Source organism: Maniola jurtina, chromosome 22 (assembly GCF_905333055.1).
Source record: "Maniola jurtina chromosome 22, ilManJurt1.1, whole genome shotgun sequence".
NCBI classification, from domain to species: domain Eukaryota; kingdom Metazoa; phylum Arthropoda; class Insecta; order Lepidoptera; family Nymphalidae; genus Maniola; species Maniola jurtina.
Genome location: NC_060050.1, coordinates 4,959,455 through 4,984,128, shown reverse-complemented (window position 1 = coordinate 4,984,128; position 24,674 = coordinate 4,959,455). Strand labels below are relative to the sequence as shown.

The 24,674-nt window shown below is 36.2% G+C and overlaps 1 protein-coding gene across 2 annotated transcripts in view; it reads right to left on the bottom strand.

Annotated features, from left to right (window-relative positions):
* Positions 1 to 24,674, bottom strand: part of LOC123876686 (neuronal PAS domain-containing protein 4B-like) — a 176,487-nt gene that overhangs the window by 29,410 nt on the left and 122,403 nt on the right. The window contains exons 7-8 of one of the 2 annotated variants that reach the window (XM_045922981.1): positions 8,053 to 8,237; positions 136 to 242 (exon numbers count right to left, since the gene is read on the bottom strand). In XM_045922981.1, the coding sequence (XP_045778937.1) occupies positions 136 to 242; positions 8,053 to 8,237 (292 nt within the window). The remainder of the gene's footprint in view (positions 1 to 135; positions 243 to 8,052; positions 8,238 to 24,674) is intronic. The other variant, XM_045922982.1, reaches the window with a different exon arrangement.

Sequence of the window (24,674 nt, the reverse complement as noted above, 5' to 3'; positions counted from 1 at the left end):
GAACGCCGACCAATCAGAAGAGAGAAACTAAAGCTCCCATGGGCCCAAAATTGAATTTTACTCCCTTTATCCCCTAAAGCCAATTTTCGTTTTTCGAATAGGTATGATGGAAAACCTATTATGCTAATGACTTACTTAGTCGGTGTTTATTCTGCGCCTCCTTGCAGCAGTCGGGGTGCAGCAGGTGGTACCAGCTGACGCCGTGAAGAGCGCTCCTCTCCCACCCCAGGTGCCACTCGCTACTGAACAGACAGAAAACCTTTTGTTATTTATTATGTAGGGTCCAATCATTTTTGAAAACAGTCGAAAAGTAGGTATCTATACTAAAAAACCTATTCTCGACCACCTTTCTTACTTTGAAGAGACTGAAAGAACTAAAATTGTTAAACGTCCTTTTGGTATTATATATTAAGAACCTTCGGGGAAAGATTGTAGGCATCGTTTAGGCACAGTTTTAGCTTCGAACTAGGCAAGTAGGTACATAATTGCCTTCCGTAAGGTATGATTGCCGTCAAACGCAAACCCATCTTGCAATAAAATAAGTCGCTAACTAGATAAGAGGTTAATTTAGTGGAATGCTGGATACATCCCACAGACGCTACTTTTTAGCTCAAAAAAAATCATAGTACCACGGGAAAACAGAGGGACAAAAATTAGTGCTCATTGTTATTTGACAGTCAAAATTAATAAGCAACATACTCCTATAGGTGGGTTCCCAACGAGTAACACCAAAACGAGTAACAGTGTGACTCGTTGGGAATTATAATCAATAAAAAAGTTGGCAACGAGTAACACTGTGACTATATCTGTAATCCGTGGATAGCGACGTTGTTAAAAATTATTAATGACCAAAAAGACCATAAAAAAAGTATCAATAAGACACAACGCGAACGTTCCTATGTAAATCATCGATAGATTACAGACAGGATTGATTAGGTATTCATTTTAGCCGTCAGTGGTGGGTTTTGGCAGTTGCTGTATAAAAACCATTTGGAGTATTTCTAGTTACGTGCTTAGTGCCTTAGTTAATTTCTTATGGTAGGAAGTAGATGGGTGGTGCTATAAACCGTTTTAAAAGTGAAACTACATTAGCAACTAGTTTTGAAATGACTATTGTAATTACAGTTATACCTCTGTTTTTATATTATAACAGTCTAGACGTATAATAAAAGGTGTAATTAAAATGTTCTTTAAAATTATTAGGACGCACTAACTCAAAACTGGTTTTTATTGACAAGGTCTTTGTAAGATTGATGGATGCGATGACCCAACCAGATATTTGTTTTGCTGTGTCAAGTTCACTTTAATTACATTTATCATTATTTTTAATCAACTCCACGGATTCATTGGTATGTATCAATAATAATGAACTTGTATTTTGTTATTATCTTGTCGGATATTATGTTCTACTAAGTAGCTACATGAATAGTAATCTGAGCTTATAATATGTACACTGTGTTTTTAAAATAATTGAAAGTTTTTACGATTTTTTTTTAAAGAATATTAGCCATGTGAATCATGACTAACATTCCCTTTTCCCCTCCAACTAAGCGTAAAGCTTGTGCTCGGAGTGGGTACGACAATAGTGCAACGGGTGGTGTTTGAACCGCCGACCTTTCGGATTTCAGTCCGCTTCTATAACCGTTGATCTATTGAGGCTTACTTTTTGGGTACACGTTATTAAAATCAAAACACCATTTTAAAAAACATTTGTCTGTCTGCGTGTTTATTCGGGTTGATTGGTTTAACCGTTTCGGGAACGGCTGAACAGTTTTGATGGGACTTTCCCAGTCGAAACAGTTCAGGTATAAATGACTGCCCATGTTACAAAATGGTATTAAGTGTTTATTTAGTAGTTCGTCAGTTTTTGATTTGTCCTTCAATCATGCTAAAACAAAGCAACGAATCCACGTGATTTTTGCACGTAGCTAAAGACGTGGACAGTGACATTGGCTACTTTTTATTACGGAAAATGAACGATTTCCCACGGGAATTTAACAACCTAAATCTACGCGGTTGAAAACGCAGGTATCAGCTAGTAAGTGAAAAAGAAATAAACACACATTTTCTGATTTACGTATTTTTAATATGGATGGATAAATAATCGTAGATCTATCATGCCCAATGTCAATATAGACGTGACTAAGTAAGTGTCTAAAACAGTAATTAATAAATATGTCGTAATTATTCATAACGTCCTCCGTTACTTTACAAGTCCACTCATTTATAAGATAGACAAATAAGATAATACGCAAGTGTATCCATGACCTTATTGAAAGAAAACTCTCGACATTGCTGGCTGAGACGAAAGCAAATATCATTTTGATTGATTAGGCTCTTTACGCACTGCATCCGATCCGAATCCGGGAAAATTCAGATCTAGAAACCTCGGGTCGAATCCGGATGCCACTTTTACTGTGAGTTCTCACTAGTCGTTTAACAACGTTTAATAAACAGAGCCTTAAGATTATTATTGTAACTTGTTGAACTAGACGATAATATACAAATAAAATAAGAATGGCCCGACTATGTGTCATTATAGTATGTTTAACAAACGCTCGCAATTTGCATGACGGCTCTGATTCGGATCTGACAGAATGCGCAAGTGTTCATAAAGTCGTTTCGTGAATAATGCTTTGAATTAGAGATATTCTCGGCTTCGTAAAAGGAAATTCGGCACTAATGCATTATCCCTCATACAAGATACGGCTACTTCAAAACGAGCATATTCGGATTCGGATCGGATGCAGTGTGTAAAGAGCCTAAGTCTGTAACCATTCAGTGGAAATGAATATATTCTTTAATTTAAAAACCAATAGGGCTATATTGGCTTGAACACAAACTTCTTTTCAAAAACAAACAGTAGCTAAATATTAGCTAATTGTTACTGAGATCGTCTATAAGTTTAAATAAATAACCGTGTCTTTCAACGACAATACGTGTAGTGTGTACTTAAGAGCTTAGGCCGTCTAAATACCTTAACCCAAAAGTTTATTTGTTTGGTACTTCATGCTATAAACGTGTCCTCTAGCGAAAAATCTACAATAGACAATTCTATGTGGAATCGACCATTTATATCCTGTTTAGGGAGTCAAGCTAATATAGGGTGCTCTCTCTTGCACAATTATAAAGAAGTGAAAAGGATGCACTATAACAGTGATCGTTCAGTGGGTGTGACCATTCTTTGAAAATGTAAGGGTGCGTTTATATTTCTTACTACAAAATACCTTAAAAATTAAGCACGTTCGCCTGTGTGGATCGAGATAAAATTAGAAATGATATGACTGTTCAAACTTCAAGCCATAAATCCAAAATATTCTCTTCAGTCTTATAGTTACCTACTCAGTATCTTCGAGCAGAAGACTCGAACTCTACTTTTGCTGATAAAAGATCTATACAGATAAAATGATCTTTATAAATAGAGCAAAACCCAGCTATTCATATTATTAAAAAACAAATTAGTTAATAAGTTTTTAATCCACTTTTGTGAACTAAATTCGACCTACTCGTATTTGTACAAAAGTTTGCGAAACCATAGCATCTGTAATTTGGATAGATTTATGCTTGTCAACTACCGACTGTCCTATAAAGGGCAAAACTCGACTACATTTGAATTCATTAGCCCATAAGGGCATGGGATATTAATATCATAGCCACTTGACAGGGAACAAATCAGAATACTTATTGTAAGACACGCAATCGCTTTGAAAGCAGAGATGAGCTTTTGTAAATATAAATGTAAATATGTAAATATAATATAAACCTATACATACGATGACACCTAAGTATTAATGAATGAATGAATGAAACAAAATATAGGCAGGTAGGTACAATTTGGCGGTAAAATAAGTACTAGGTACTTATCTAAATAAAATTAAGGCTCTCAAAGCCACACTGAAACTATGGAACAAGGAATCAGCTTGGCTGTATTTAGTGTTCTACAACGATGCCAAAGTGCACCCAGAGAAGATATTTATGAAAAAAATATGTAAAAAACTCGAATATTAAAAATTTTACAACTGAAACGCAATCGATGCCTTAGTGCACCCAAAAAAGATTTTTATGAGAAAAAACATGAGGAAGATTTGCCACAGAGCGACGTATTAATTAGAGCTGATACATAAAAGCCCGTCAAATACTAAGTTAAATCTTTTGTAAATCAGACTTTTGTATAATGCGCAGTCATACGCCTCGAGTTCCGTTTGGACACTAGTTTTGCACGCACTATATGAAGGATTTTTATTGGTGGTAAGTATTGGAAACGTATTAGATAAAATACATACATACCTCTTACATGAAGCCAAACCTCTTATCAAAGCTTCGAAATTGGGTGTTAAGTTAAGCAACGCGACGATGAGTCTTACTTTGAGCACGCAAAAACTATGAAATTCTCAATAATTACTTGCGTCAGTGTGCGTTTTGCTTTATTGAGGATCATCGCATAATGTAATCATGACAGGACAATGATATTCATGCTGTATCCATGACAACATGACAGGATGTAATAGAAAATAGCTTAGGAATATAGAAGTTATGACATATAGGTGCGTAGATCACGCACTGAACGTCATTAGGTAAATTATTATTATCTAACGTAAGTTAATAGGCCAACTTTATATTTTATAGTACTCGCAGGTTATTAATAATATTATCAACTCAATAAATTGTTAGAGTAAAAACTACCTGCTTAATTGAAGACAACATTGTTGCTGACAAGCTGCGAAAAGTTTTTGCCATAATTCTAAAGATTCTAGAAATATAGGAAAAAGCTATTCCTTTTGAATTTTCCGGGATAAAATGTAGCTGTGTTAATTCAGGGTTTCCTGCCTTCATTTTCAGCCAGATCAGTCGTCATTGTGGCGTGTAACACACATCCAAACTTTCACATTTATTATGATATTGATTAGGATTTTAAAAAAATTCACCCCTAGACACTAAAGTTCATCTTTTTTCTTAATTTTCAACCATGTCGAGTTTTTTAAACACCGTTATTTTAAATGTTTGGTACTCAACGAATTCACCCTTATAGTGTCGTCATGTCTGTCTGTTTCCATTCAACATGACAATGAAATAAGTAAAAAGCCAAAGCGTAAAAATATTGATGTATTTTAAGTGTGCCTTTCAGAATATATAAGTGATTCTACGGAAGCATGTAACTCTGTCATTGTATGCAAAGTCCGTTTCACCGAGTAGGTACTAACAGGTGACAAGGGCGCCTTTCAAAAGCTGTAAGCTTGTCACAGGATCAAAATTAGTATCAATACTATGCCATGATAGGTAAGTAAATAAATGAAAGAGTATTTTGGAAACGAGCGACCCACAATAGGAAAGTGAAAAGGTGGAAAAAGATGTTACCACACAGGTTACTTGGAAGTTGGAAGGTTTTCTACATTAACACTTAAAGAATACCTAGCATCATCATCTCAACACATCGCCGGCCCACTACTGAGCACGGCATTCCTCTCAGAAGAAGAAGAATTTGGCCATAATTTCCCAGGCCGGCAACACATCGGTAGTTCCTCTGGTGCTGCAAATGTTCATGGGTAGCGGTAATCACTTAACATCAGGTGACCTAACTACTCGTTTTCTCACAATTTTTATTAAAAAAAAAAAGACTGGCCAAGAAAACTCTCAGACGTTATGATAGCCTAGTGGTTAAGAGTCTAGCTTCTATTCGGGAGGTCGGGGGTTTGATCCCGGGCATGCACCTTTAACTTTCCGGAGTGATGCGTGCTTTAACAATTAAAATATATCACTTGCTTTAACAGTGAAGGGAAACCAAATCAAAAATATATTAAGCAGATCATTGTTTACAATATTACTTAGATAGTGTTTGTGGCTTGCAATATGAAATTCCAAATCTCTACACGTTGTGACAATTTACATTTATGTTGTAAATTCTATCGTTTCTTTGAACGTAATGAATAGAATGACGTTCGGTGAGCGGATTTCAATGTAAACATAAATCTCACTAATCCATACAAGCCGTTTTCTATACTTGCTGGTTGCTGATCATATTTTATTCATTAATAATATGGAGGATAAAAAGTATGCATAATTAGTTTGTATTGTGACAAAACAATGTAGTTGCACTTATTATTTGCTAAACAACAGCTTTTATACAAATACTTTTAATCTATCCAAGATTTACATGGATGCAGTAAGTGGTTCGGACTTCGGCCATAGGTATCTCTAGATAATAAGACTTCGTACCAGAATGTTAAATAATTCGGCAGCATAATGTTTCCAGTAGATTAGTAGCTTTCAAATTGCTTTCAAATCGACAGGTTCTAGTAGTTTTATTTTTCAATATTCGGTAAATCGTGAATATATACCTACTCAGTGTTTTCTGGGAAAAGGCAAGAATAACCATAAGATGATTCAATCATACCTCTGCCCATGAAATACCCATGAACTAATGTATCTTCTTGTATATATTTCTGCTTGGTATAGATATAAATAATATGAATGCTTGACTGAGTATCAACTTGGGGTTAACACTGAAGGACTATCCTGGTCTCGTAGATGTATAATAAAAGTTACAAGCGATGCGATTGACGATTAGACAAGCAAACACATCAATAAGAACGTCCCATGAAACTGATTAAATCACACAAACCAAGGGCAGAGAGGAACAAAGAACTAAACAAGTATGATAATATCCTCTAAACAAACGCCTTTTACCACACTTCCTCGTCAACACTAGTTCAAGGTTCTCGAACAATGAGCAGGTCTTATTACAGATGCGTAGCCGTCACATCCAGCTACCGAGCATCAATACAGGCAGATGTATGACAACGTCTCTATTGAGGCCGTTTCATATTTATGCACGTCAACGCGTCAATAATAAACGGGTTGGAATATGCAATGGTAAACAGCAGCCCGAGTACAATCAGTCGTCTCTCCGACGGCTTTTTGCCATGTTTTGTCGATGAAAATCCGATGTTTTGTCGATGAAAAGACGAGGGGCGCTGAAGGGGAACTGACGTAGTTGCGACAGTGCATTAAAGTTGATTGCGCTGACTAAGCAACGTTGAACCAAGGCGGTAACAGCATGGGTGACCAATCTTGGAGGTTCTAATTTAACCTTTTCATTTACTTCGGAAACGGTGATAGGCGTTGCTTTTCTAATTGGGGAGTCCGAAGTTAAATCGCGGGCACGCACCTCTAACTTTTATTAGCCTATAACCACATTACATATAGAGTGTCAGCCAATCAAAGTTGATTGTGAATGTCTCACTGCTGCTATTATTTTACTCTTGCTCTTAGCCGAGTCGTATTTGGCGGGATTTGGGAGCATTATCCATTACATGATTGATACAAAGTGGTTTCAACCATCAGCAATGACGAATACGACTCAGAGAAAGAGTCGATGCAAAAGCCGCGAGAAAGCGTTGTCACGCTGGTTGTGCTTGGGCTGCAGTACAAACAGTGGTCAGATGAGATTGTCGCGTTCTGGGTGCGGCCGTCCCTCGTACATCTGTCAAAGCGTTGAATGTTATTATCAGTATCACAATGCTTCGGACGTTAAGGATTCCGTAATGTACATAAAGTAGAGTATTATACGATTGCGTACGTGGTTTTAAATGTCTTGTTAGGTTGCGAGTCGATTGAAAAATGTATTCGTTTGTTTTTGTTCTATAGCTTTATGTTAACATCAAAATGTATATTTTTTCTATCCATACAAAAATGTAGCCTATGTGTTAGTCCAGGGTATCTCCATTCCAAATTTCAGCCTAATCCATCCAGTTTTTGGGTGAAAGAATAACACACACGCACACACACACACGCATACACACGCACACACACTCACACACACGCACACACACACACACACACACACACACACACACACACACACACACACACACACACACACACGCCCACGCGTTCGTGCACACGCACACGCACACGCACACGCACACGCACACGCAAACCTCAGTCAGTGTACCTTTTGAAGACCATCTCAAAGAAGAATGCTTATTGCATCGTGCGAGATAAAAGGACCAAACTTCGCTAATAAAAAAGAAGAATTAAATCCTAGGTACTTACTTAGCATCGATATGTAGTATCTTCATATCCATCGCATGTACGGTTGTGAACACATTGGTGGCGCCATGCACGACGCACTCCCTCGTCTCTGGCATGGCTAGGGGGGTGCATGCCGCTAGGAAGACTGGTTCGTTCCGGCTGCAGAGAGGCAGGTATGAGACGTAGTGGCCTCGGACTAGGACTACCTGGGGAAGAGAAATTTTCTATTGACAGTCGTTCGAAACTTCAAGTAATAATTTAAAACCATCAACAAGGCACTGGACATTCCTCTCGAATCATAATAAAACGAAACGCTCGCTGCGCTTGCGGTCCTGTTTAATGTCAAACTCTATATTACCGTTAAATTGAAAGGCTAAATTTTACTGATCAGAAACCTCGTCAAATCGGGCCAATAATTTTTTCCCATTAAAAGATCCGATAAAATATTTACCCTGATACAGGGTAGGGCACGGTTTCGTAGGCCTATGTTTTGAAACGCATAGATGTCAACAAGCTGACCGATAAGATATAATAAGATATCAAAAGCCTCAATCAGACCAGAGCTTTCATAGAAAAGAACGATTCATATAGTCTGTCAACTCAACCTTGAATCAAATCGTAGTACCTCTTGCTGCCAAAGGGTTGCTCCAGTCGCCCACCCAGAGACATCATAGAGAAAGTTTTGTGTAATTCGAACTTAAGTGAGCAAATTCCTTTTAAAAGTTACTATGGATTACTAGCTCTAATCACTAGCCATCAAGTAGGTATGTACATTGTAGTGTCAAATACCTTTCGAACCCCAACTATCATGACGAATGCTAAAAGGTATTCGTCATAATACCACATAATAATTATTGGAACAGAAAAAACGGAATACGGAACGGAACTATAATATGAAATATGATTTCCAATATTTCTTACGTAAGAACTGTGAAGGTCAAGCATCTCAAAAAGTATTTCTATTAACGTCACAGCATTCAATACTAGCTACGGTGTCCAGTTTTTTTGGTACATACAGGACAGTTTTGAAAAATGAATTTTCAACTTGACTTTGACATTCGTTTTTTCGGAAAATTCTCAATGAAAAATTTGATTTTTTTTTTGGGAAAATTTGTTAATACAAAATCAAAATCTGCGCTCGAAAGTGTATGTGTGTGTGAGTGTGTGTGTTCCCATAACTAAGAACCACTGAAGGGTTCGAAATTAGTCCGGCATATTATATACCGACAAAAACGGATGAATTATTATTATTAATTGAATTATTAATAGGATAGAAAGTTTTTTATTTAAATAAACTTTTTTTAAGTGCTTTTGAATCGTCAAAAGAAGCTACCACTGTTCTGGTTCGGAATGCCATTCCTTCCGCGAAGAACTAACAAGTAACTCGGCGGGTGCTCTTTTGAAATGTGATAAAGAGCTCTACATCTAGAACTGCTCAAATCAAAGCTCTGTTATCGAAAATCAGGTACTTCTATCTAAAACGCGAACCGAGCTTTTTGCTAAAGCCATCATTCTAAAATATGATAATGGCAGAGCTGCTAGATATTGTAAGTATCAATTTAATTTCAATACTAAATAGATATCCTGTACACTTTTTTACGAAGATGGCTCTCACCTCTGACCGCTTCGCTTCAAAGGCTGTAGGCGTGGCGCTTTGACATTCTTCAGAGTTTTAACAACAATAGACAGATAAGAGCGGTGGGACACAATAGTTCACAGTTCAACCGCTCACTGTAATCTTCGAATCGATGCTGTGGCCTTGGTACACATTTTATTACCTACTAGCTGATACCCGCGACTTCGTTCGCGTGAATGTAGGTTTTTCAAAATTCCCGTGGGAACTCTTTGATTTTCCGGGATAAAAAGTGCTTATCCAGGGTATAATCTATTGCCATTCTAAATTTCAGCCCAATCCGTCCAGTAGTTTTTGCGTGAAGGAGTAACAAACACACACACACACACATACACACACACACACACACACACATACATACTTTCTACTTTATAATATTAGTGTGACCTACTAGCTTGGTCTGCGACTTCACCCGCGCCGTATTACTGCTTTCTCATGGTACAAAGACCTCAGCTTTATTGATGTCGATCGCTTATGTTGGTAATGCGTAGGAAATTCATCATGTGGTATAGTACACTACTAGTCTTTCAACCCTAAGACGCGGTACCGACTAAAGTGGAACAGAGAGGAGTTGTGTTTAGCAGACCAATCAGGTTATTAATAGGTAGATGATGTACAAAAATTACGTCATTTTCTAAAAATCTGATTGGTCGACTGAACACATCTTCTCTTCACTCCGTTTTGAGTGGATATCAAGCCTAACAGCGTTGTTGTACGAATAATCTATGCTAATAAATAAAATTGGAGTGTCTGTCTGTAATTTCGAAATAACTACCGCATATTAAGGTCATATGGTTATTTGAACGATACTACTAACTGAATCACACGTTTTTAAAATTTTTGTATGTCTGTCTGTCTGTCTGTCTGTCTGTTTGAAAAGGCTAATCTTGGGAACGGCTGAACCGATTTTGACGGGATTTTCACAGACAAGTAGAGAATTGACCAGGGAGTAACATAGGCTACTTTTTTAACCGACTTTCAAAAAGGGAGTTGTGTTTTTCTACCTATGTACACAGAAATCTCCGAGATTTCTGAACTGATTTGCGTCATTTCTTTTTTAATCGATAGAGGAACTTTGCAACATTGTTTAAATTAGGTGTAAATAGACCAAAATTCATCAATCACTTCAAATTTATTTCAAAATTACAGACAGATTTTATTTTATATGTATTTGTTTAGATATAATACGCTTGTATTCAATTGCTCAACTTGAGATCTATTGCGAGTAATAAAACTAAAAGATTGCGTTAATAATATAGGTAATCGAGGATTGTGTTTAATGAATATCATAAAACGGATAGATCGTTACACTTAGATATTCTAACTATTTCCAAGGCATCGAATCTGCTAACATTTACGAGATTTAGTTATTATGTTTATGACTGATTTTACTATGTCGAAAACCAATAATTTGTGCACTTCTCACTAGTTTCTAGTAACTATACTCAAATACATAGTTTTGCGAGTAATGCAACAGTTGCTCTGTTTATTTATTTATAACTATGACTCTGTCCGATTAAGTTTCAGTTTTTAAAAGTCTCGTGGGAACTCTTTGATTTTTCTAGAGTAAAAAATAGCTTTTATCCATATCTGTAATGCAAGCTCCTCAGTACCTACTAAATAGATATGCCATTGACTTCTTCATTGTGGATTTAGGTTTCTTAGTTAGTATCCAGTGAGAATTCTTTGACTATCCGGGACTATCCGGGATAAAAAGTACCCCCTGTCTTTGTCCCTTTTAAGTTTATAGTTCAACTCGTTTTTATCGTCGGCGATGAGTCAAGTGCCTAAGAAACACCAATTCAACCACGCATACAATAATTACAATAATTAACACCCAATCGTAATCTGTATAGAGATTTATTCACCGATTCCCGCGAAGATAAATATCGTGAAATGAAACGTTGCGTCAACGTGTCCCCGCCTACGAAACGGACTGTAATGAGGCTATAATCTGATATGAAACATTCAAATATCGGATCAAATAACAGAACGCCCAGGCGGAGTGAGACATTGGTATGAAGTCGTTAAAAGGCTTATGGAAATAAAATTGTTTTACATAAACTCAATGTTAGATTCAAAGCAGCTTTATAGAATCCCACCTTGTTATGTAGTGCAGTTTCTCGGAGCAAACGTTTAAAATTATGGCACCTAAACTGACCTTACTTATAGAATCGGCACTGATAAAGTGTAGGGTAAGTAGGTAAAGCTAGAGATTAACATTAAAGTGGTGATAGCCTTGTGATTTGAAACTTATTAAACTGTTAGAATTATTTTATTGAATCGATGAGAGATTTTAATAATCGAGACAATCGATTCTTCCTATCACTCGACTCTTCGAGAGATTTAAAACTCTATATTGTGATATTTGTCTGTTAAAAGTAATCTCTATGAAAGAGAAGAGTAATTTTCATAATTAAATTATCATCACAAAGTTATACTTTGCCATGGTGCAGATAAAAGTACATTATGGCTCTAATGAATTCTCGAAAGTACGCCTACCATCTTTTCCCTTCTAGCTCGTTCCCCTTTAACAGAGCTCTCTCCGTCACTTACATCGGCATACAATCGTAGCCCCAATTTTATTTGAATATTAAGCAACCAAAGTCCATGAAATTTTGCAGACATATTCTAGAAACTATATCTGTGCCTGTGGTGTTTTAGATTTTTTTTTAAATATGTAGTATTAAAATAACAGGGGCTCAAAGATTTGTATGTGAATTTTTAAGGCCGCGTAACTTTGAAACCGAATATTTTAACGTAAATCTGGAAATTGCTTAAAATTCTTTATTAATATTAATACTTTCGCTAATACAATTTAATTTTATCTGGAAAACCACAGGCATAGATATTAGTTCTCGGAACGTTTCTTCAAAATTCCATTGAGTATGATTGTTTAGTATTCCAATGAGAGACGAACTACGTTTGTATGGAGCGAGTGATGGAGAGACCCCTCTTAAACCAATTTGACGGGCTACTTGTTTTCTGGAACGCCTACAATGGCTGCTAATCAAGAATTTGCAGCCTATTCAATAGGCAGTTTTCAAAGCATTTCACATTTAGATTTCCACTTATCGCCTACACATCTTAATCAGTCAATCTCATTACAAGCGAGTGGGCATGGCGACGCTGGGCGATCAATCGTGACTTATTATCTTATGAGTCCGAATCAATCGGTAAAGTCCACTCGGAGGTGAACAATGGTCCACTTTCTACTTCGATTCAGTTGTCGTGACTCCCCATGACCTGGTCATGGGCATTTGGATTTGATCCTTGCTATCAATGGACTTGTTTTACCGTTGCATGTTCTATCAACACCTATTGTCACAAAAAATTGTTGTGATCCTTCTGCATGCATTTCTATACGTACTTCTCTTTTTCCGTCATATTTCTCATTGCTGAGGGCCTCCCTTTTCCATTGATCACATAATGGTAAGGTTTATTTTGGGATAACAACGCTGTGGGTTCCCAGATTGGCCCTTCACCTTGAAGTTAGAAGGTTTTCAATAGGAATGTAGAATACACTTAGTTATACTAAACGATTTACCAAAATTCGGTAACCATATTGATTCATATTGAGAAGGCATTAATTAGATATACATAATTTGACCAGCTTGAAAGCTTAGAGCGTAAAGCTTAAAATTTGTACCTATTCATATTAATAAATCATATTAATATTTGGGAGCTTTTCGAATGTGTCTCATGGGTAAAACCATGGGTATGGAGAGAATAATACATAGGTCCAATTTATAGATAATATTGTATTCTATATAAAATATTGATTCACAAAATCAAGCATGAATTAGCAATAGAACCAATTTATTCTCAGTCTGTCATATCTTTATGCCCCAGCAATAACTTGGGTTTGAGTGTAATCAACATAAACACAGCACTTGATCACTCTAGGTGGACATTAAACTGTTTAAAATATGAAGATTTACTCTGAAATGATTTTATTATTCAGTTATTGTGGTGCTTTGCCGTTTATAGGGTCTTTAATGTGTTGGCCTATCTAGTGAAAGGCGTTGGATTTTGAGCTTGGTGTGATAATTTTGATTTTATGACTCGGTTGTTAGTATTTTGTTACTACGGTTTTACGATTCGAATCGAAGTATTGTTAAGTGTATTTACAATTGCGATATAGACAACTGTTATAAAGAACTGTTGGTCCGTCCCCGGCTTCGCCCGTGTGGAATTTATAAAAACACTTTCTTAGGTAAAAGAATAGGACTTACCTACATTATAAAGAAAACCTACACGCGAAAACTTTGAAAATATCCTTGTACTCCTTGAACTCCAAAGCTTTGCTCGCTGAATCACCTAAAAGCTTAACCCTGAAATAGTTGTACGTAAACCATTTAATCCCTACAAAAGTAGTCCCTACATTATGCCCATGAATTTTGATAATATACTTGTACCTTAACACCGATATTGCATAAATACAGCTACCCAAAATCCAGATTCTCAAATCATAGGTCGGTGAATAATCTAAAAGCCTAACCCTGAAATGATACAAGGACAAGCCTTTAAATCCCGTTACTTAGTCCATTTTTTCGGAATACGATATGTTACTTATAAGCATTTGTAAGTATATTACTTTCAGAATTCTTTTGCTCATTTGATCGATTGAGGTCATTATCAGAACAATATTTTTGACATAATAATATAAAGGCTAACAGCGAAGTTGTTTTAGTTCAAAACTCCGGTCAGAGCAGTCACGCTCAGCCTCCGCAGTCACGATACGTTACGTCAGGACACACCTCTCGTCCGCCTGAATACTTACAACCTTTTTTTACTAATCCTTTCTAACGGTAATGCTTGGAAGTTTGTTTTAAATTGTTTTTTTTTTTTTATACAAGCTAGCCCTTGAATGCAATCTCACCTGGTGGTAAGTGATGATGCAATCTAAGATGGAAGCGGGCTAACCTGGAAGGGGGATGACAGTTTTTATTAAACTCATTCATACTCCTTTGGTTTCTAGACGGCATTGTATCGGAACGGTTAATCGCTTGGCGACACTGCTTTGCCAGTAGAGTGGTAACTAGCCACGGCCGAAGCCTCCCACCAGACAACAAAGCTGGCCCTTGAATGTAATCTCACCTAGTGGTAAGTGATGAAGCAATGTAAGATGGAAGCGGGCTAACGAGGAAGAAGTATCATGGCAGTTTTATTAAGCCCATACCCCTTTGGTTCCAAAAGGTACCGTACCGAAACACAATCGGGCAAAATGATACTATTTTTGACACTAACTTTTATCAGTAAATATGGCAACAATGGTGATAGCAAATGATGAAATCAGTGAAAATGTCTTTGAAAGGGAAGTAAGCCGGCAGGTTGTATTACGATACTTGCATCTACAATTTAAGCACCCACTGAATGAAAAAGAAAAAGTAATTCTGATGAATTTTGGTACAATGCCAAATAGATTCAAATGCACTCGCATTGTCATGTGACCACGCCTATGTCATAAGGCTCTGGTCTTTTAACACAGCCTTTTAAAAGTTACTTTCTATTGCTACGAGCTACGATTTTAAGGCCATAAATATGACAGGTTTGACCGTGACCTAAGTTTCAGGATTAAATATGAGGCACCTTATATTCTCATTAGTCTAGATGCAGCTGAGAATTATTTAAAATGGCAAACAATTTCCGTGTTTATTTCTATAAGGAGACTTTTTGCGCTAGAATTATACCTACCTACCGACTGTTACCATATAAAGTTAAATAGTAAACGATCATCAATCATTTCTAAATTACATGTAGCCAAGGTAGAGCAGATGTAGTTACTCATTAGGTATGGTCTATGAAATTGATCAATAAAAAAAGAAATGGATGGACTGTACCAAATTTCATATACTTAAATCGGTTAAACGCATGAGTCTTTAAGAACTCCTTGGGAACTCTTTGATTTTCCGGGATAAAAAGTAGCCTATGTCCGTCCCCGGGATGTAAGCTAACTCCGTACCTTTCATTTGAATAGGTTAAACTGTTGGGCCGTGTAAAGCTAGCAGACACTTCCGCATTTATAATATTAGTATGGATGGATGGATTAGGATTAGGCACGCTTGTGGTTTCTTGCATATCATGGCCGTCCGCAAAGTAATAACGCATATCCAACATTTAAAAACCCTTTAATTTTCAGCTCTTAACGCAATACGCATCAGGATGTTGAGACGATTACATAATAGTTGTGTGGTTTTTACAGCCCGGCATAGAGTCGTGACGCGCTGACGTCACGTGATGGCAGCTGCGCGTGCGCGCTTTGCCCGAATTCACACCAGCTACACGACTTCATGCGTTTCGTTTTTTTCCCCTTCGGGCATTGCCATCGTCAGTATTATATTTCGAATAGAATAAAACTAAGTCGCAATCCGTGTGTTCGCTTTTATTTTCTTCATAAAGTTTTCAATGCGGATCATTTGGCACGAGGAAGGTTTAAAGACGAAAAACGGACGACGAGGAATGGATGATCAAATTAAAACATAGTACTAGTGGAACCTGAAAGTTAATTCATGTATAAGCAGAATACACATCCAAAAAATAATAATTATTATTCAGCCAAGCAGACAAGGTTAAACGATCAAAACATTGCCAAAGCAAAAATAAGGTCACTAAATCACACACAGTGCCATCACCAGCCTGCAATACTATGCACACAGTACCAGACCGCAAATATTACATTAAGATGGACAAGGAAACTAAAATATAGCCATAGCCATTAATGTAGTGAAACCTTAAAGTTAATATACGTAGTTATTAAGCAGAATATTATACATCCACAAAATAACAATTATTCAGCCAAGTGGCAGACAAGGCAAAACGAGCAAAACACCAGATTGACAAAGCGAAAAATAAGGCCACTAAGTCACACACGGTAATGCACACACATGATATACTTAAATACAAATAATGCAGTAAGATGGACGAGGAAATTAAAGTAGTGGAACCTTAAATTTAATACACGTATAAGCAGAATACACATCCATAAAACCTCAATTATTCAGCCGAGCGGCAGACAAGGCAAAACGAGCAAAACACAAGATTGACAAAGCGAAAAATAAGGCCACTAAATCACACACGGTAACACGTCGCCAGTCCACAATACGTTGCACAGCGTAGTGTATACAGTATGCAAATAATACATCTTAATATAGAGTGCGGTGGCTCGCAGTTTTGTTATTACAATCAGATGAATTTACATTTCATAAATAAATGCATCTCGGGCTGCCCTAACGACGCCTCGCTGAATGTTTTTGTATAAAATGTGCTAGTGTTTAATTTAAATAAGATGCGCGGTGTATAGAGGGTGCGAATTTTGAGGTGTTTTAGGGTTTGTGCACACTAATTTCAGTCGATCGAGTGATGTGGTGATACTGACTAGTGTTTTTTTTTACGTAATTGTATTTTTAACCCGCGACCCAAAAAGAGGGGTGTTATAAGTTTGACGTGTGTATCTGTGTATCTGTCTGTGGCATCGTAGCTCTTAAACTAATGAGCCGATTTTAAATTAGTTTTCTTTTGTTTGAAAGATGGCTTGATCGAGAGTGTTTTTAGCTATAAACCAAGAAAATCGGTTCAACCGTTTAAAAGTTGTCAGCTCTTTTCTAGTTACTGTAACCTTCACTTGTCGGGGGTGTTATAAATTTTTACTTTACATTTGTTTAAATCTTGACCTTTCTGATTTTAGTCCGCCTTTACAACTGTTAGTCTATTTCGAGTTATAGTTACTGTAAATGTACTTATAAGTTAGATATTAATTTTATGACTAGGCACACACTGTACCTGATGAGTTGAATGTCACTGAAATGGTGCTATAATGGCGTCTAATTAGGCAATTTATTCGCCATAGACACGCACAAAAGAACGACTCCCATCTCTCAATATCATCAATTACCGACGATTTGAAACCAAATGAATTCGGCTATTGAATCGTACAGAGACATATCATTTGTTCGTGTTCTCACGGACGCTATAAAAATCTAATAATCCCAGAACCTCCGAACTAACACGTAGGTATATTAATTCAAATAATGACCGCCAATGAGCCTTCTTTCGTCATACGGCGTATAGAAAACATCAAATACATATGATTAGAGGCATCTATAAACTGAGGTAATTGCAGCGTCTTCTTTAATTACGTTTCGGTACTGAAGGTGATGTTATGAAATGCTATACCTGTTTCATTTACGTGAACTTTGAATATTTTATAATATTATATAACTTTTATTAGATTAATTCGGAGGCCTATTCCTTCCGTTATTTCAGGTGATATCTGCCAATGGAGCCAAATTCATCAGCTGAATCTGCAAGAATCCATTTGTTGTGTTCCCTTAAAACTACGATATTATGGACCTCTATTCTAGGGGTGGGTAAACAAATTCCTCATGAGCCGGCTATGATTATTAGCGGTTCTTCTGGTGATGCTGATATTACAGGCAGCTATAATCACACTTATTATCAGGTGACCAGCCTACGCGTCTGCAAGGTTTTTAACACTTGATTAGTAACAGAAGAACGTATGAGTAGTAAAGCAGTTACCGAAGATATATCTCAAACCATCCGGCTAGAAGTAAAAAACAGTCGTAAAACTATTTCACCTAGCCATGGACTAGAAGAAATTTTGAAAACTGACTACTCAATGGGCATGCTATGAAGAACAAGATAGAAGTCCTGCATCTAACTGAGATGTCGTTACATACATCTCGTTGGTGAATCTTCTGAAGTATAAGATCTATCTGGATATTATATCCATCTAAAAAAATAGTTAAGATCAACTCTCACAAAACTTCTATTTGTTGATACAATGCCATGCCTCATGTAAACTCTAAAGGTTTACATTCTGTCCTTCGTTCTGTCCGATTTCTGTAATTCTGTCCCATATTGAGTAGTTCAGAATTGCATTATGGAAATAGACATTCCATATGGTCAATTTTACATTTTTTGTGAATGAATCATAATATGAACATAATATCGTCAAAATTGTAAGTTGTACGGAATATCTTATAATGACTATCGTTGAATAGTATCATTTTAGTTCATCTTGACCTTGTCTTGTCTGTTGCTTAGTTAGGTTACCACAGTGTTGAAATGCATGAAATCCATAGTTTGAAATACGCATACCTATATACCTACCTAGATACACTTATTATCCGAATCACTTATTACACTTCTATTTTCCGAAATTCCTATTGATGTAGAAAAACTAGGTATGAAAGTTTTATATGGAATTTCTAACAAAATAAAACTTCATTACGAAGTGAGACAATTATACCTACATTATAGTACATATAAATGCAAAAGTGTGTTTGTTTGTCTTTCAATAACACCGCTACGGAGCAACGGATTGACGTGATTTTTTACATGAATATATACATCATTAAAAACATACAAAATGACATAGCCTACTTTTTATCCTGGAAAATCAAACAGTTATCACGGGACTTAAAGCCTAAATGCATGCAAACAAAGTAATGAATGCTAAGGTAAAGCTTGAGACATATTCGAGAATCTTGGCATAGAATCCTTTGACTTTCAATAAACTCAATACGTAATAGTGTTTCCTGTAAATAGAGATGTATGTGCATACCGTACTATTGGTTGTAGAGGCAAGAATGTTTTGCTCTCTGAACGATCCGGGCCGTTATTGTAATACGGAATAAGATTAGTAGGTATACTGGAACTGATGGGCGTACCGTCAGCAATGAAATGTAGAACGATACAAGATTTATTAAAAGAAAGAGTATAGTGCACGACAGGTTGAGATGGCAACCGGGGTGGGGACGCCCCGCACACCCTCACAGCCCCGGGGCTCACTCTCACACCCTCACAGCTGCGGGTGAGCGCGGGTGACGTGCGGGTGTGCGGGGGTTCCCCCTGCCTCATACCCCGTTTGCCATCTCAATCTGTCGCATACTATACGTATATCGTTCCTTTCCTATCTGAATAAAGTATTTGGTTAGAAAAGAACGCATCTAGAGTGAATTTTTTTATTACATTTTATTTTAAATTTATATAGGTATTATCTTATTTTTAGATATAATGGTAATTTGATGTTGGAACATCTAAGAAAGCGATAGAGTAAGATAGATAATTAAATAGGAGCAACAGAAAGAGAGGTGTTTATTAAAATTTTAATTATTGTACATTATTGTATCATACCACGAGCCATTTATTTAAACGTCTTTGCGGTGTGATATTTCTGTAACTGTAAAGTATACCTACCATAAAGTATTCTGTTATATAAGTAAATTATAATATCTTTAGGAAACACATAAGACCAATATCACAAGTAGGTCCTGTATAACATGAAAGCAAAACATCAAATTAGTTTTTTCTTGGAATCAAATAATATCAGCAGAATACTGATTTGTTAAGGACTCCGTATCCGAAGGAAGCCAACGGGAACCTATTACTATTAAACCTCCGTTGTCCGTCCGTCCGTCCGTCTGTATCAGCGGGTTGTAATCTCGTTAACTGTAATAGTTAGAGAGTTGAAATTTTCACAGAATATGTATTTCTGTTACCGCTAAGTATAACAACAAATAATAAAAATTTCAAAATGGCCTCCATGAAAATTAAAAAAAAAAGTGCTAGGGTATATATTAATATGTGGTACGATGGTACGGATCCCTTTATGAGCAAGTCCGATTCACTGACCGATTTTTATTTTATCACAAAGCAAGCGAAGACAAAATGATGATCTCAGAATATTTTGTACGCTGACTGTACAAGTCACATTTGAAGCAGTTGCACAAGTTTCTTTTGTCATTGTATAATGATGCCTAACGTTTCTGATGTTTTGTGTGTTGGAATGTGCTTCGATTAGACTTATGTGCCATACAGAAATGGATTATTCTCTCACTAATAACCATAGATACCGACTATTGACAAAATAGATCACTCTTGTTACCACTACATAAGAGCTAGATTTGATTGTTTTTATCCTAACAAGTGTAAATACGACAAGATTTGCTATGACCACGTGATCGATGATCTAAGTAAGTCTTTAGTTAAAAGTGCTATAATTGATGGAGAGAAAGGTAAAATATGATTAACTGCATTCTGGTGTCAAGCTTAATACAGACAGTGAAATTACATATTGTCAATAGATTTTGATTATGACTACCTATGCTTCCGCGATGAAAATACCTATCGATGAAAAATTTTTTAGGGTTATATCATTACTTTGGATACCCAAACCTACACACTTCACCTTTTTATGATATTAGCGTAGATGTGTGAAATGTATGATTAAGTCAATAATTTCGTGCTAATATGAACACATATAGATAACTAAATAGTTTTAATTATAAGAGAAAAAGCGTTTTGCTAAAACCAAAAGAAAATCCAAACATATATTGACAAATAATATCCCTAAAAAACATTTTTTAGAGTAGAATAGAATAAGATTTATTTGCTGATCCAACTTGGATCAGCAAATAAATCTGTTAACCTAACCATGTTTATTGTGTTCATTATGTCTTGGATCATCCAAGACATAATGAACACAATAAACATGGTTAATTTATTAATAACAATTAACAGTGTCTTTGCCTACAAAAAGGCCCGAACTCAGCTAAATGTTGTGGATACACAATGCAACCACAACGCTGTTATTCTATTCGAGCCCAAACAAGTTTTTCAAAATTTTTTAGGAATTTCTTTCAATATTTTCTTTTTCGATGACTTGAAGTAAGAGCTTTGACTGCAACCTTACGTGCTAAATACAGCTAGTCTGTATAAGTGAAAAAACTTGAAAGTAGTGTAACATTTATTCCTAAACCGTCTAATCAGTATCTACATAGCCTGTTACCGGAATGCTACAAGTGTAAATTAAAAATTTATAACACCCCCGACAAGTGAAGGTTACATTTAACTAGAAAAGAGCTGATAACTTTTAAACGGCTGAACCGATTTTCTTGGAAATTCAAAAAAAAAAATTAAATGAAAATCGGTTCATTAGTTTAGGAGCTACGATGCCACAGACACAGTGACGGATTAAGACTACATGATGCCCTAAGCAATCTATGCCTGTGGGCCCCCCTATCCGTATGTCAACTAGAATCGGTCTACCTTTACCGCCTAAAAACATTAGTTTTTGTAAAATAAGATGATGAGATGAAACGTACTTTAAAAGTGGAGTAGGTGCGACAACAATAAAACCAAAGCATAATTTATTTATTTATTGAAATGCGCCTTGCGGCTTTCGGAGGCATTCGAATTGTCGAATGCACAAGCGGGCAGCGAGTGGGCAAGCTGGAGTTGGGTTATGACTCTAGGTCGGACTCTATGTCAACTTAAAACGCGCGAATTTTCAAATTAGTCCTTGAAACTTTTTTTGGTGCGGTTTTTGGTGACGTGAGAGTGAGACGTGATACCCTAAGGACGGATTTGTTTTGTGCTTCGTCTGGTGCCCCCTCAGACGTGATGCCCTAGGCAATGTTCGATGACAACCGCTGTAATGAGTAGACGTGTACAACTAATTACTTTAAAAATATAATTTTTTTAAATTCAGTGCTTCCTTGAAAATGAATCTTAAGTGATAGTACAAAACGTTAATGTTAAACTGTGCAGTGTTTCCACATACGATTGTTCAGAACAAATTCGCTGTGGCTGTGCGCTCTCTTCACCCCCTCGGGTAAACGAGACCACCTCTTATTTTTGATCCCACTCTAAGCGACTTCGCTGGACGGGCTCGCCCGACATTATCTAAGAATGAGTTTCCATTCATTAGCGCATAGCGGGAATGCTATGAGCGGCAGTGATTCTGCCCTTGAGATATGTGGGACTGCCAGAGGACAAGAAAACATAACACAAAGAAAAAGGAAAGAACGTGAAAATGATTCCGCTGCGTTTTTTGTAGAAGAGTTAAATAAATTACGAAATGAAATACAAACATTTTTCCAAAACTTTAGTGCGCAACATAATCAAAATAATAACAAATTATATCAAGAAATTTCAGAAATTAAACTAGAAATTCAAGAAATGAAAAACGCAACTGAGAGTTTAATTTCCGAACATCATACTCTAAAAAATGACTTGGCAAGTATGAGACTACAAAACTCAACGATGAAGGCTAAAATTACTCAACTCGAGAGTGATATTCATTCATATAAAAATACTGCCAGCCCATCTTCGTCAGTAAATCCGCTACCGCTTAGTTACGAAAACATCACCCTGGAAATACAAGACCGATGCAATCGACAAAAAAATATTATACTTGCGGGTGTGCATGAATTAAATGATAAAAATTCTCAAAGTAGACGTAAACACGATATGCAGGAGGTTACCAAAATTATTACCAGCATCTACGAAAACTGCCCGAAACCGAAAATAATTTTCCGGTTAGGTAAACATACCCCAGGTAAAAATCGGAACATTAAGGTATGTTTTGACTCCCAGGAACCTGCAAACTATATACTACGTAACCGTGCATTAACGAAAGATAGAAACATTCGTATATTTTGGGATCAAACACCTGCTCAGCAAAAATATTTACAAAACCTGAAGGATGAGCTGGCCCAGCGCCAGCAAAGTGGTGAAACAGACTTAAGTATTAAATACTCGAATGGGATTCCAAAAATTACAAAAGTGACTTCAAAAAACGGCAAGTGATGTCGGATCTATCTACAAGCGAACCACTTACCTACCAGATTACTCACGATTATGGTAATGTAATAATGACTACCTCCTCACTTAAATTTTTTTATGCAAATGTTAGAAGCTTATTAAAGTCAGGTAAAATAGAGGAACTAAAATGCATCATTAAATCTTTTAAATATACTATACATTTGATATTATTAACGGAGACCTGGATAAAATCTGAAACCGATGCAAACATATTGCAAATCCCGAATTACTCGCATATTTATAACTATAGGACTGATTGCATTGGGGGAGGAGTGTCAATATATGTACACAATGATTTATCTTACACACTTACGGAAGAAAAGTATGTCGATGGAAATAACTTTTTATGGATTTATTTAGAAAAATGCAGCTTAAATATTGGACTTGTTTACAGACCACCCTCCACTAACATTGAAAACTTTTTCGAAATTTATTCAACGCAGCTAGAACAAAGGAAAAGATCAGTAGTTTTTGGGGATTTTAACATAAATATTTTAAACAAAGACCGATGCAGTAAGAAATATAAGTATATATTACAAGAGTCAGGATATAAAATACTTAATAAAATACATAGTCAATATTGTACTAGAGAAACAGAAACATCTAAATCAATCCTGGACCATGTCTGTACAAACACTAACAATGATTTTCATATAGCTATAATAGATTCACCTTTATCAGATCATAAACAACTTTATTGTGAACTTAAAAAATTTAAAAAGGAACCCAAGAAGAAAATAAAGTATGAAGCAATAAATTATGATAAACTCTACAAGGATATGGCTGAAAATAATCTTCAGATGGCAGATCACGACTACAACCAATTGGATTGTTTTATTAAAAGCAATATAGAAAATCATAAAATTATCAAGTTCAAAATACAAAATCTACCTCAAGACGACTGGATAAATAAACAGATATTGGATGACATTAGAAATCGTAATGTGTTGTGGAAAAAATTAAAACAAGATATTAATAATATAAAACTAAAGAATGATTTTAATAATATGAGAAATAAAATTGGAAGTACAATTAAGGACACTAAAGATAAATACTATTACACAACTTTTATTAAATGCTATAACGAACCGAAAAGAATGTGGGACCTGATTCATACTTTTGCAGGAAATAAAACTAAAAGTGGTAGTGCTCCCCCTAAACTTATAGTAAACGGTAAAACTATTAATGATGGTACAGAAATATGTGACAACTTTAATACCTACTTCTCTTCAATAGGTCCAATTTTAGCTCATGATATACCACAAAAATATCATGTTAATACAACATATAATGCCCACACATATTCAAACTCACCTACGCCGATTAAAACCCTCACAGAATTTAAATTATCTACAAAAGATGAAATACAAACAATCATTAA